This window comes from Lissotriton helveticus, chromosome 6 (assembly GCF_964261635.1).
Source record: "Lissotriton helveticus chromosome 6, aLisHel1.1, whole genome shotgun sequence".
NCBI lineage: Eukaryota > Metazoa > Chordata > Amphibia > Caudata > Salamandridae > Lissotriton > Lissotriton helveticus.
In genome coordinates this window covers 2,116,659,598-2,116,675,114 of record NC_136067.1, presented here as the reverse complement: position 1 = coordinate 2,116,675,114, position 15,517 = coordinate 2,116,659,598, and the positions used below count along the sequence as shown (strand labels likewise).

General features: G+C 46.3%; 1 protein-coding gene across 1 annotated transcript in view; it reads left to right on the top strand.

Annotated features, from left to right (window-relative positions):
* Positions 1-15,517, top strand: part of LOC144763076 (NACHT, LRR and PYD domains-containing protein 3-like) — a 163,750-nt gene that overhangs the window by 62,236 nt on the left and 85,997 nt on the right. Inside the window, exon 2 of the mRNA XM_078648378.1 lies at positions 4,998-5,042. Within this exon, the coding sequence (XP_078504504.1) occupies positions 4,998-5,042 (45 nt within the window). The remainder of the gene's footprint in view (positions 1-4,997; positions 5,043-15,517) is intronic.

The window sequence follows — 15,517 nt, the reverse complement described above, 5'->3', positions numbered from 1 at the left end:
CAGATTACGGGCGGAATCTGTCGCCGCAACTGTACCCATGGAAGAAGTGGGCCATAAGTCCGCCGGCAGAGGACGGGGGGTATGATCCATGGAGCAATGCAGCACCTCGGTTTTAGAGCTGTTAAACTGAAGAGAGTTTCGACGCAGCCAGTCCGCAGTGGCTGTCATACAGCGATGAAAAGTCTCCTGAGACACGGCATCACTGCCTTCAAAAGAAAATATTAGCTGCGTGTCATCAGCATAGTTGATAACCGAGATACCAAAAGATTTGATCAGCCTGACCAGGGGGCGGAGGTAAAGATTAAATAAAATAGGGCTAATTGCCGACCCCTGAGGCACCCCTTGCCCCACTTTTTTGACGCCAGATCTATAAGGTGGCAAGGCCACTACCTGGTGTCTATCATAAAGATAGGAAACCAGCCAGTCCCGAGCCAGGCCGGCCACCCCAATTTCCTCCAGTCTGCTGACGAGGATAGCGTGATTGACCGTATCAAACGCGGCCGACATATCGAGCAGCACTAAAAAGGCTGCCGGACCAGAGTCGACTCGCGAGCGAAGATCATCCAGGATGACCTCTAGTGCGGACTCAGTGCCGTGAGCTGGCCTGAAGCCAAACTGGGCCACATCCAGACAGATATTAGTTTCCAGGAAGCTGGACAGATGTTTGGTAACCAACTTCTCCAGGATCTTAATGGGAAAGGGAAGCAGCTAAATTGGCCGATAATTTGCCGAACATGTGGGGTCCAGCGTTGCCTTCTTCAAAAGAGGAGAGACCACCGCCAGTTTCCAGCATTCAGGAACCATGGCGGTGGTAAGGGACTGGCAGCAGATAGCATAGAGAGGGGGAAAAAGCTCCTCTTGGAACTCCTTCCAAAGTCTATGAGGCAACGGGTCCATGGGAGATCCCGAGGACACGCCTTTAGCCAAAAGTCAGTAATCCTCATAGGAAGGGGAAAGAAAACTATCCAGCCATACCTGCCTCCCGGCTTCCTCGTAGGCCCCAGAGTTAGATAAAAGTGCCGAGTCAGACAAAGGCTGAGAGCGGGGAGAAGCCGGATCACCAAGACTGCTCAGAATAGTGGCTATCTTATCCTCAAAAGCCATTGCCAAGGAGTCACATAAGGACTGAGAGACCGGGATGTTATTAGTGGCACAGGCAGGATGAGAAAGGTCCTTAACGATTTTAAACAGAGTCTGAGACTTATTCACTGCCTGCGACAACGTATCCTCAAGAAACTTGGCTTTAGCGCACTTGATTTGCGCTTTATATTCCAGAAGTGCCTGTTTGAAAGAGGCTTTGTCTGGCCGAGGTACTGTTTCCTCCAAGCTCTTTCCGCCTGCTTACACCGTAGTTTCAACTGGAGGAGGTCTTTAGAATACCAAGGCATGGCAGGTTTGGACCTATCCCTTGCTTTCCGCAAGGGGGCCACTTTATCCAGAGATTCTGTGATTTGTTGACAGAGCCTCGCATAGCTCTCTTCCACATTTCCTCCCAAGGTAAATCCCCCCGATAGCAGGATAGGTAGGCAAGACTGTTTCAGAAGCCTGTACCATTGCCTACTAAGTTTGGTAGTAGCTCCCATGCTGCCACTCCTCCGAGTGTCAGCAGGAAGGAATAAGGTGAAATGAACAAGAGCATGGTCCGTCCAGCATTGGGGAATAATGTCCCTAATCATAACCTGATTATCATCCGCAAAAACTAAATCTATAACATGACCCTTTAAATGAGTCTGGAAGAGCACCAGCTGCTGTAGGTGTATATTGCAGCAGGCCTGGCACAAGTCTCTATACGCAGAGTCCGAGGGCCCATTAGGCCACAAGTTGAAGTCCCCCAGAACTTGTAGCCTGGCATGAGTATTGGAGAGATCATAAATGAGATCTAGCAGCAGCTCAGGTAAGGCTAACAAAGCGTTACCAGGAGGTCCATATCACAACAGCCCGGAGTGCAAGACTCCTCCTTGACCTTTTAAGGAAAATCCCATCAGTTCAAAACCCAGGACTTCCTTAATCTCCAACTGAAAAAGGTCCAATGTGTCCCTAAAAATGAAACCTATGCCACCACCTCTATTCCCTACACGGGGGTTATGCCTAATTTTATAACCCGGGGACAGGCTAGGCCCAGTTCCACCACACTGTCAGCTCTGGTCCCTGTCTCCGTCAGGAATAGCACATCCAACTCATGTAGTTCAATGAGGTGTGCAAATTCCACATGATGCTTGCTATGAGATCTAACATTAAGCAGGCCGCAGGACAGCATCTCCGAGCAACTGGCAGTAGAATCGAATCGACCGCTCAAGTTAGAGCGATGGTCGAGTCGAGTGAGCTCGTCTCTAGAGTATACTATGCGGGTACAGGCAGAGGGATCAGCATTGCCGGCGCCGGTCGCGACCTGTGCGCGAACGGGTGCAAACGGGCTTACCTCTGGCGCACCTCCGGCGCGCCATCGGCACGTTCGCTGCGCGCTTGAAAACTATGCATCTAAAATAGCCGTAAACGCGGGAGTCCTACGAGGAAACCTCTAGCCCCACAACAAAGATGGCGCCCGTAAATCGGCGCCCACCTAGTTGCTCCCACCCAAGATGGTGGCCTGAATCGCTGCAACGCGGTGAACAGCGAGACATAGATCACCCTGATTCCCACAAAATGCGGGGTGAGGAACAATTATTGTACAAGTAAATTAAAAGATTAAAAGCTCAGCAGTAAAGCAAAGTATGCGTGCGCACTGCGGTCAGTAAAGTCTATGACTAGACTAGAATACACAGTATTATACTTTTAACACCTTCAATGCTGCAGGGTATTTTTCTCCTGTGCTGCAAATCGATATTTACCATTGTTCATGAAAAGGTCAGCTCGTCATAAGCACAGCTCCAGTGGTACTGCATGACGAGCTGACCTTGTCATTAGCATAGAAGGGGTTAAGGTCCAGAAAAATTTAAATGAGTATTTGGTGGAAACAAGGGCTATGTAACACAATAACTTTATTATATTTTCAACCTGACCGGATTTGTGTAATATTTTGTATCTTTGCATTTTAACTTCATTAGATTAGTCCATTTGTGTACTATACTAGATGGAGGGTCTGGGGGACCAGGCCCTATAATATTCCATTGTACATTCTACTTGCATGGGCCATGGTAAACCACATGCCACAAACACAGGCTCAGGGTATGAGGGATGATTCTGGAGCTAGGAGGTTTTCATTCCCCCCCCAGCTCTTTATAAAACTTGGCTGGGAACGTTTGTCACTAAAGCTACCCCTACAGCGGTCCGTCTTTTCCATTTAATCAGGATGTGTGCATAAGCATAAAACCCGATCATAAATGGCCAATTTAATAAAGTTTGTGTACATTTTAACTAACAATTGTAGTTTTTTTTATTTTAGGACAAGAACTGTATAATGTTGTCTGATCTATGTAATGCTTCTATGGATGTATTTTATGCTTCCGAATAAAGACTATTATTACGACTTGCCATGCTTTAAAAATGATTGATTGATTGAATGAGGATGGTGCGCATGTCCAAAGCGGAAACGGCACCCCTCTGGTGGGCAGTCACCGGGGTTGGCTAGTGTATCGCTGGGGGAGGAGATTGCCCCAGTTAGTGGTGAGACAATGTAGAGGTCACCCTAGTGTCCTTGGATGATGGAGAGATGGTACCAGAGGCCCGCAAGCCTAGTAGCACTAAGAAAAACAGGCAATGGGTCACCATCAATGGCCAGAAGGTGGAGGCTCCAAGAGACACTTGAAGCTAGCATGACAAGCGTCAGATGTCATCTGTGGCAAACTCAGAGCAGGTAATCCCTAATGCATTCCACCAAGACATTATAGCTGGCAACCTGAGGGTCACTATCTAGTGGCTATGGTTCCCTTTGAATCGGGGGGGGGGTCTCAGATTTCTTGAGGGTAGCTGTGAGTACATCCAAGCCTGTAGATTGTCTGCTTGGCAATGATCTCTGAAAAGAGGTGGCACTTAGGTCACACCTGGAGATGTTTGGATTGCCTGTGTGGGTGTGCCTGACTACATGTCCTATGGCCGCCTGTAAAGGTAGCCAGGAGGACCTGGAGCCTGAAAGAGTGGCCCAGGTGCCTGCTACAAGGATTTAGGGCAATGGGCACAGGAAAACCACTCTGGAGACCCCCACAGTCTGAGGATTTTGCTGTCGGTGCACATCAGCACTTCCTAATAGCAGTCTCCACTCTTCACCTCCTGGGATTATTTGTCAGTCAGGAACAGTCACCATCAGTTCTCTTACAAACTCTTCTGGAAAGCCTGTAGTGAGTAAAGTTCTCCTGTGACTTTGCTGTTGATAGGGTGCGGCAACTGCAACCTAGCTGTTCAGTAGCTGACCACCACAGGTCAAAAGGTTATGATAGTAGAGTCACCTGAGGTTCAGCCATCAGAAACCTAGAGGTTACACATCGCTAAACCAGACAAGGAACCACATGTTCAGTGGATGCCGCCCCCACCGTTTTCATGTTGTAGAAATCTCAGCCCACTTGTGATCATATCACAGCTGGTCCTCTCCTTCAGCCTTGATGATTGCTTTCAGCTGATGGGTTGTTATAGCCGGTTGTAACTCAGCTGCATGTCCAGCATCTGTTCCACAGTGATCAGGAATGCCTTTCTCTGTCATTTCCTGTATCCTGGCATTGATGTGGTATCGGTCTGATGGCTGAGTCCTTGCCTTCGCTCATCGGAGGGTGGTTCTTTATTATCCAATGGGTTTTGGCTACTCAAGAGCCCAATCCTCACCCCTATCACATTCAATTAATTGACAAAGCCCTGAGCCGATCATAATCATTATCTCGGTAATAACCCCTGCCACGTAAATTAACCATTCCTGCTCATTCTGACTAAGAGTTTGGTGGCTACTTAAGATCCCACATTACAGCGACCTAAGAATAATTCATGAAATGACATTAAAGCTGTCACTGTTTTTGGATTACTCTATTTATATGTGCTTATCTTGACATTAATAAGTGTCATTTCATTTTCAGTGTTGGATCCTCATGAGGCCCGAGAGGTCCCAGGAGTTTCTTCAGGTATGTGAAGCTTCCACGCAGATGAGGAATAGGACTTTGAACCCAGGGAAGAGAGCTCTCACTGCCATGGGACTTGAACTTCTCTGTGAAGCAAATAATGGCCTATGTTGTGGGTGATTACTGTGGATAGGAGGCTTTAATTGTGCATGTTGATGATGCTGAATGATGTGGAGGCTGGGTTGAGCTGATGGAGTCTATACAAAGACAGAATACTCCAGGTCTAAGGACGCAGTTGGTTGAAATGGCTGTGACATGGAGATAGTTCTTTAGGGGGTTTTAAGTATTCAAGTGCCTTGGGAATTAGCAATAGGGTATGCTTTATGGTTTTGGTTTGCAACAGACACATGTTGACAGGGAGGCCTTGGATAATGAGACCATGTGGGAGAAAGTACAGAGCAGAGAGTGACCTGGTTAGATATTCTGAACATCTCTGTACTGTTCAGGTAGGAAATACTATCCGATGTGGGTACAAGCAGGTTTTCCCTATATGGGGTGAAAAAAGCACGTCTTGTGAAGCACCATCTAACTCGAACCTCCCCAAAAAGAATAAATGTGTTAACAAAAATGTAGCGTGTTAAGGAGAACAATGTGGACAACTTTAAAACCTCACACCCCTCTTATACACTACCCTAAAACACTACTACACTACAACACTACCCACACTACTTTCATCCCTACACTACCCTAAAACACTACTCCACAACAACACTACTGATGAAGGGTTAAAATTACGCTCTACCCTCTGATCACCAGAAAGAGCATTTCTTAACTGTCTTGATAGCGAAATGTCACATATGGCCCTGCCAGAGAGAACCTGAAATATGCTTAAAAACCCTCAATTTTTGCTATGCATGATCAACATATTAAATCCCCATAACTCCCTGAATCCTGGGGTTACAAACCCAAGGCTGAGGCCAAGAACACATGTCTTGGCCTAACAAAATGCACTAGGCCACAATAATGTTAATAATACATTTCTCTGCTGCACTGAAAATAACGTGGTAAATTGGCTTAATGTGAAGTAGTGATTTTCCACAGAATCAAGGCCAACGCCCATACACACACACGTACACAAGTCTCAGCTGGTGCAGAGGCAGATTGACACATTTCAGGGACTTTCCACTGAAGTCTTGTTTTGAAACAAGCTTCTTGCAAAACTAGCCCTAGCGTAAGTTTCCTGTCACACGTACATCTTTAGAAATATATACTGAACAAGATGTTCTTGCCCATGATGTACAGAACAAGATGTTCTTGCCCACAATGTACAGAACAAAATGTTCTCGCATGACCCACCAACTGTTAGGACACCTGACCGGCCCCCACTGTCCTAGGACAAATGTGGTGAAAGCCACCTGCGTCACAAAATACGTCAGGACAGTGTTAGTTCCTTGTTTTTAGGTAGAAAAGATCCACCATCACATTTAGAAGGCAGAACCTTCCAAGCTGACTCTTTGGGCTGTTCTCCAGTCGACTGAACTTTCTGATTTAGGAACCTGCAAAACCTGCTCTTCCAGGTGATGCCTTCCTGAATGAGATAGTAGCTTAAGCTCTCTTATTTATCTCAAATTGCTAAATGCTTTTTCATCCATACCCAATTCCTTGCAATAGTCATAGGTATCTTTCAGCATTAGATAAACATTAGATCTGCTAGGATTCTTCCCCCTAGGAGGGTGCTTCTAGGCACTAGGCCTGATAGGAGTGTACTTTGAAGAATTAAGCTGGAATTCTAGTATGCCTTTTAAGAATCTAAACCACTGTATTTTATTCTTGCTAAAATGTTTAAACCTGCAATGATAGTTCTCGGCGGAGTCATTGTGTAAAGGCAACGTACTTCCTCGAACAGTTAGAAGCTTTCGTAAACGTGTCCTGCTTACACAGAAAGTCGTCTTTTAATAGATAGCCACTTCTGTTTGCATCGCAATAACTTTTTGAAATAATTGATTCCTAGCATACTTCTAGTCGCACTGTTCCAGGCAGAGTGAAGCCAGAGTTTTTAAGAGTAACTTCTAGCATTATGGCTTATTGATACACATATGTTTGTGATAAATAAAACATGCCACTCCAACTTGACCAGCCGTCTTTCTCACGTTATTGCTATTCCTTCTACCAGAGCCTGATTGCTACGATTATCCAGACCACAGTGAGCGTGGCCACACCCTAAAAGAGGCTCGGGAAGGCCTCTTTCTACCCTCTACCCTCTGTCACTACCCACACTCCTCCCACCCCTACACTACCCTAAACCCTAAAACACTACCACACTACAACACTACCCACACTACTCCCACCCCTACACTACCCCAACCCAGAACACTACTACACAACAACACTACCCACACTACTCCCACCCCTACACTACCCCTTACCCCAAAACACTACCACACTACACTACTTCCACCCCTACACTACCCTAAACACTACTACACTACAGCACTACCCACACTACTCTCACCCCTACACTACCCTAACCCAAAAACACTACTACTCTAAAACACTACTACACTACAACACTACCCACACTACTCCCACCTCTACACAACCCCAACCCTAAAACACTACTACCCTACCCTAAACCACTACCCACACTACTCCCACCCCAACACTACCCCTAACCCTAAAACACTACTACACTACAACACTACCCACACTACTCCCACCCCTACACTACCCCTAACCCAAAACACTACTACTCTACAACACTACCCACACTACTCCCACCCCTACACTACCCTAAAACACTACTACACTTCAACACTACCCACACTACTCCCACCCCTACGTAAACCCAATTCTAAAACACTTCTACACTACCCTAAACCACTACCCACACTACTCCCACCCCTGCACTACCCCTAACCCTAAAAAAACTACTACATTACAACTCTACCCACACTATTCCCACCCCTACACTACCCTAAAACACTACTACACTACAACACTCCCCACACTACTCCCACCCCTACACTACCCCTAACTAACCCAAAAACACTACTACACTACAATACTACCCAAATGACTCCCACCCCTACACTATCCTAAAACACTACTACACTACAACACTGCCCACACTACTCCCACCCCTACACTACCCCTAACCCAAAACACGACTACACTACAACACTACACACAATACTCCCACCCCTACACAGCCCCAACCCTAAAACACTACTACCCTACCCTAAACCACTACCCACACTACTCCCACAGCCCTACACTAGACCTAACCCTAAAACACTACAACACTACAACACTACCCACACTACTCCCACCACTACACTACCCTAAAACACTACTACACTACAACACTACCCACACTACTCTCACCCCTACACTACCCCTAACCCAAAAACACTACTACACTACAACACTACCCACACTACTCCCACCCCTACACTACCCCTAACCCAAAATCACTACTACACAACTACACTACAACACTACCCACACTACTCCCACCTCGACACAACCCGAGCCCTAAAACACTACTACCCTACCCTAAACCACTACCCACACTACTCCCACCCCTGCACTACCCCTAACCCTAAAACACTACTACACTCCAACACTACTCACACTACTCCCACCCCTACACTACCCCTAACTCAAAAACACTACTACACTACAACACTACCCACACTACTCCCACCCCTACACCCCCCTAAACCCTAAAACACTACTACGCTACCCACACTACTCCCAACCCTACACTACTCTAAACCCTAAAACACTACTACACTACCTACACTATTCCCACCCCTTCACTACCCTAAAACCTAAAACACTACTACTCTACCCACACTACCCTCATCCCTACACTACCCTAAACCCTAATACACTAGTACACCACCCACACTTCTCCCACCCCTACACTACCCTAAACCCTAAACACAACACTACACAAACACTACTACTCTACCCTGAACACTACACTACACAAACAATACTACACTACAACCTAAATCACTACACTACATAAACACTATAACACTACCCTAAACCCTAATACACTACACTACACTAAACAAACACTACAACACTACACTACCCTAAAACCTAAATTACTACACTACATAAACTCTACACTACCCTCCCTAATACACTACACTAAACAAACATGACAACACCGCAACACACACTAAAACGTTTTTAAAAAAACACACAAAAACACAAACATTACCACACTACTTTTAAACTACCTTAAACCCTACAAAAGTAACCCCCACCCCATGCACAAACCCCCTTACCTCTCTCCTCTCCAGCGTCGCCGTCGGATCCTGCTTCCTCCTTCCTGCTTGCTTCACGTAATTGTGAGGAAACAGCCTAAGTTTCCTCACAACGACGTGGATAGGCACCTCCGACACCGCCGCCATTACACATTACATCGCATGCGTTGTAAAACCACATGCGATGTAATGTAATGCTTGGTTTTACCACGCATTGTAACATCGCATGCGTTGTAACACATGTGATGTAAAAGCAACGCGTAGTAAAACCCACGTTGTAATGGCTGTTCCCCAGTAATGCGGAGTACTGCACTGAAATGTGTTAGTCTAACGCCTGATGCATTGTACTTGACAGGACTGCTGCTTTCAAGCCACTCCATGTTTTCACAGTGCAGGTGGCAACCCGTCTGCACTTTTACAGATCCCCTTGCAAGCAAGTGCAGTGGCGGGTGCAGTCAGCGACTGCACCCGCCTGCAAGGGGATGTGTGGGTGGTTCATAGGACCCCCTTTACCGCACCCCAGACTCCTGGCATCAGGAGGCGCACTGACAATGAAGAACCGGGGTATTTAAGACCCAGCGGTGCCAGGGGACACACCCGAAGTCTCCGGATTCACTTGTCTCAGAACGACAGAAACGCGGACTCTTCTTGGTGACGTCAAAGATCAGATTTATTGGCTGCAACCAGTAACAGAGGTCCACGAAGTACAAAGGCTGTATATTCGTAGGAGACTGCTCAATCTTACAAAGCGCGTCATCTCTTTTATACCAAATATTGTGCTTCGGGCAAACATTCCTTATTTACAATTGCCCAATCCCATGTGTACACGACAAAAGCATTGCATGACAAACCCACAATTCATTGTCCAGCCCACCATCGATTACCCATCGATTACTTCATCAGATAAATCGGACGGCCCCTAATAAAAACGGGCACCTCCTCATTGTAAAACAGGTCATAAAGAAAGGAGCAGAGACAGGTGGGAGTCAGATAAGACATAGTTGTGTGCAATAAAAGGGTCTATGATGTCCTGCGCCCTGATCCGCAATCTTGACCAGCTGCCGAGCAAGGAACTGGCTCAACAAGTCCGGCCTCGGGCAACGGAGTCAGCTTGCCCAGGTCACGCCGAAGTCAGCTAAAGGTGTACGTGTCCCAAGGACTCGTTCGGCCTTAGTCATAGGCCTATGTGAGGGCAACCACAAAATGGCTGCTGCATACAAAATGGAACCCAAGGGTTCAGAACGGAATCCTTGATTTCAGGGTGATCTCATCACTCGAACATGACGAAAAACACTCATACATCTTACACTTGCCATTCTCGGTCCGTTGATACCAAAATCATCATGGTACGATGACCTTTATAAAACGGGCTCAGAATTCACGGAACCTCAGGACCTCCTTTTGCCCTTACATAGGCAATTAACCTAAACTCATGTCAGTCTGAATCTAGGTATATGCTCATCAGATCATCGAGATGTTGCTGTAGCATCATCCTATTACTTAGCACGTCTCGTGATACAGGTTTCCTTACACACGATGTAGCACAGAGGCCACATATAGCAGGAGCACACTGTGCACAAAGACAGAACAGGAAAAGGATGGCTAAGACCATCCCAATGACCATCAGAATCTTCCATCCCCACGTGGATATCAGTTCCCAGAACCATCCCATCAACGATCAATCTCCTTTATCCACGTGTATAGATTCGGAGATCTTATGTAACTTGGAAATGCCCTGGTACACTGTCGGAGCATTGTCTGGAAGGAAAACGCAGCAACTTGATTGGATCACTTTACATACCCCACCTTGGTCTGCTAGTATGACGTCTAACGCAACTGTTCTGGAGAGTCATAAGACGATCCGACTGGAGCTCAGCAGTCAAGTTACTAAGGGCACCGGCAGTTTCAATTACGGTGGACTCAACCACTCTTGTCAATTGCCGTATGTTCCTGCTGTTAACCATAGGTCCCCAAAACGGCAGAAAACCCTTCAAGAAATCACCTAATTCTTGTCCTGCGGTGTCTTCCTTACTGAAGTCACCTCTAACAATTCTTGTCTTGTGATAATCTGCCGCAGCTGTGTAGGTGGGAGGTAACAGGAACGAGACAAAACATGTGCCCGAGAAATCAGGGGGCAACCATGTGTATGCTCTATCGTAACAGACAAAATAGGTACCCTTAGCTGCTAGAAACGATGGGGAATTCTGGGATGCAAAAACATATGTCTCAGTGCAGATACTCTTCCCTAACTGAGCTCTTGGATTCTTACCATTTCCCTGCAGACAGTAATGACCCTGATGGGGTACGATCCAGATCGGAGAGGATCTTTTTGCTCGCTGGTACTCACTCAGACTAACTCCATATCCGGTTACGTTCCATCCAATATATGCTAGTGTCTCATCTCTCGGGATAGTCTCATAGGAAGTAGCTCCTCTAATCATGTCTACTATACCCTTAACTAGAGCACTATTCTTTGGATTGTCTTTCACAGAACGTAGGGGGTGGACTTCACGAGCATATATGAACATCGTTCTGTATGCCCACACAGAGCCATTGTAGCTAAATGGCAGGACCAGGTAAGGAATACCTTTGTCAGTAGTATGATGCATAAGACCACACACCCAACAGTCAGTCGTGTTCACTACTAGTTGGTGTTGGTGCAGAAGCTGAACTAAGGAGTTTTTAGCGAATTCCAATCTCCTAATGGACTCATGATCAGGCAGAGGGTGAAAAGAATGTGAGGAAACAGTAGAAGGAGGTATGGGCTGTGCAGTGGGTGCAAACGTCACTTGAAAAGAGAATATTATATATCCCATCAAAAACATCATTACGCTAAGCAACATGCAAAGACATAATACTAAAAAACATTTTCTGCTCATGATTGTACACATTTTGGCTCTAAAATTCATTTCTTCAACAGGTCTCTCCATCTTGAAAAACTCCATCCTCTAACCGTGCTGTTCGCGGCTGTTGGGTGTTCCGTGCTAAGGAATGCGTCTGTCAGTCCTGGGAACGCCCTAGGACCAACCAGAACCACCGACCTTGTGTCTCCGGCTTGCACTCCGAAGACTTGACACCGCGACCTTACAGCTGAACCCGGATGGCGGCTCGAAAAACAAAAATCGGTCAAAACAGTTTCTCAGATGGGAGAGCTGAATGTTCAAAAATAGATCATAAAGGAAATTTCTTTTATTTGTCCATGACTCTTTGTCGCAAATTATAACGACCTTTCCCCGGAAATGTCTGATCTCGGAACAGGAGTTCAGGCTCAGAAGTGTCCAATTGAATTGACGGTGGCAGAGCTCCTTGCAGAAGATCGTCGCTTTCACGCTCAGAAGTTGTCCCCATTAAACGTGCGTCACTAAAAGGCAGAAAATGAGGCACAGCCTCAGAATCAGCAATACCCTCCTGGACCCACCGGTCGTACGGCAGAGGCAAAGGAACCCTCTTACAGTGTACACCATGGATCTAGTTCTTTTTTCCTTGCACTCGTACTACAGATCGCGTTGACAGCAGCACCAAGTAGGGGCCAATCCAGCAGGGCTGATCGTTCTTTGTTCGCTGGAAATTCTTGACTAACACCCATGAACCAGGATTGATGACATGTCCTGGATCTTCAGAAGCCTGAGGCAGTGTATCATGAACCTGTTGGTGTAAGACACGCAATTTAGCAGTCAAATCATACAAGTAATCAAGCAGTACAGGGTGTTCAATCTCGCTGAATTTCGTTGGCCTCGGCACTCCCCATATGTTGGCCGGGCGACCAAACACAATCTCATAAGGACTAAGTCCTACTCGGGAATGTACAGTCATTCTTGTAGACAGTGCCAATGGCAAAGCATCAGGCCATTTGAGACCAGAGCTCGCTTGTATCTTGGCCAGTTTCAGTTTAAGAGTGCCATTATAGCACTCTACTAGTCCAGCTGATTGGGGGTGATTTGCAGCATGGAACTTTTGGCGGATTCCTAGCCCTTCGCATACTCTCTTCATCACTTGACCCACAAATTTACTCCCATTATCACTCCAGACCATTCTCGGCAAACCATACCTAGGGGAAAACTCTTTGATAAGGGCTTTAGCTGTGGACAAGGCAGTGTTATCTTTCAAGGGATATGCTTCTACCCATCTTGAGAAGGCACAAACAACTACGAGTACGTATTTCAGGTTGTTCCATCTCTCCATGTGGATAAAATCTAGCTGAAAAACCTCGAACAGATACGTCGGAGGCGCAAAGTGGCCAGCTGGGGTTGGAGTTCCCTTACCAGGATTGTACTTCAAGCACACCATACAATTCTTGACTACATTCTCTGCACATTTAGGAATTCCAGCAATCTGCCATACTGGAGCCAACAACTTACAAATCCCTTTCACACTGATATGGGCCATTCCATGTGCCATCGTAACCACTGCAAGCACGTACGCATCGGGTAACAACCATCGCTGATGCTCTGACAACTCAACCCAACAACCATTTGCATCCAATTTACCCATACTCTCTCTCCACACACTCAATTCTTTCTTTGTAGCTTCAGCTTGAATCAACTTCACACTCTCTATCGTATCCTCACACATTCCTCTATCCGCAACCCATCTCGCCGGACCCGCAACATACATTTGGCTCGTCACATCTCTTGCCACATCTTTCGCAACTTCGTCTGCAAACGCATTACCCTGCCCAACATCATCGGTGACCTTGTTGTGTGCACTGCATTTCACAATCGCAACTTGCAACGGCAAGGCAAGTGATTCCAGAAGCTCATTCACCAACTGACCATGCTGTATCTTTGTCCTGTGTGACCTAAGGAACCCACGTACCTTCCACAAGCGTCCAAAACTATGAGCCACACCAAAAGCATACTGGCTGTCGGTATATATGGTCACTTTCTTTCCTTTCGACAACACACACGCTCTCGTAAGTGCAATCAATTCTGCTACTTGAGCTGAATTATGTGGGATACGTGCAGCTTCAACAATCATCTCCAAAGTCGTTACAGCATATGCCGCAGTCGTATCACCATTCGGAAGCTTGAAGCATGAACCGTCCACCCATAAGGTACCATCACACTTCACAAGAGGAGTGTCTCTAAGATCTGCTCTTCCTTTTGTTTCTTCCTCTGTCCTGAAAAGCAATCATGCTGTTCAACAATATCTGTCTCTACTGAAATCGGCAACAACGTGGCTGGATTCAACGTATTGCATCTCTTTATGTGTACATGACTCGCTAAAAGTGTCAGCTCATAACCTGACAATCGAGCACTAGTCAAGTGCTGTGTCTTGGTCCTGTTTAACAAAGTATCCACTGCATGTGAAACCATCACGACCAGCGTATTATTCATCACCAAACCAGCAGACTGTCGAATAGAAACAGCTGCTGCCGCTGTGGCTCTCAAAGAACACGGCAACGCTCTAGCTACCGGATCCAAAGTCGACAAAAAATACGCACATGGACGCTGCTTCTCCCCAAAAGACTGTGTCAACACCGACAACGCACATCCTTCTCTCTCGTGGACGTACAAACCCAACACAGGAGCCGAACACAATGCGTTGCGCAATTCAGAAAAACTTTTCTGACAATCTTCAGACCACGGGAGGGTACTCGGTGTATCTTTACAGGTCAATGCCACGAGCGGTTTGGCCAGCAGAGAAAAATTTGGTATCCATTGTCTGCAATATGACATGATACCCAAAAAGGCACGCACGTCTCTCTGTGTAATCGGCACACTCATGCTCGCAATCGCTTGAATTCTTTCTGGGGTCAATCTTCTTCCCTCCTTCAACCTAAGTAGGTCACTTCTTGTCGACAATATTGTAACTTCGAAAAAAAAAACTTGTGATGGAGGTTAGATAAATGACGCAATAATGAAAAAGTAGCTTTCTTACAAATTTCCTCATTATCGGCGGCGACTAGTAAATCATCAACGTATTGGAGAAGAGCAGCACCATCAGGTAAAACAATCGTGTCAAGTTGTGTTTTCAAAGCCTGACTATAGATTGACGGACTCTCACAATAGCCCTGAGGAGCGCGTTTGAACCGGAAGCTTCGACCTCCTAAAGAGAAGCCGAAAATATCTCTACTCTCCTCGGCAATCGGGATGCTGAAGAAACCATTCTTCAAATCGATCACTGAAAACCAAGTTGCCGAAGCTGGAATCATAGTCAATAAAGCAGTGATGTCCGGAACAACAGAAAACTGTGGCACAACTATCTTATTCACCTCTCTAAGGTCGATCACAAACCTGTAAACAGGTGGTTTAG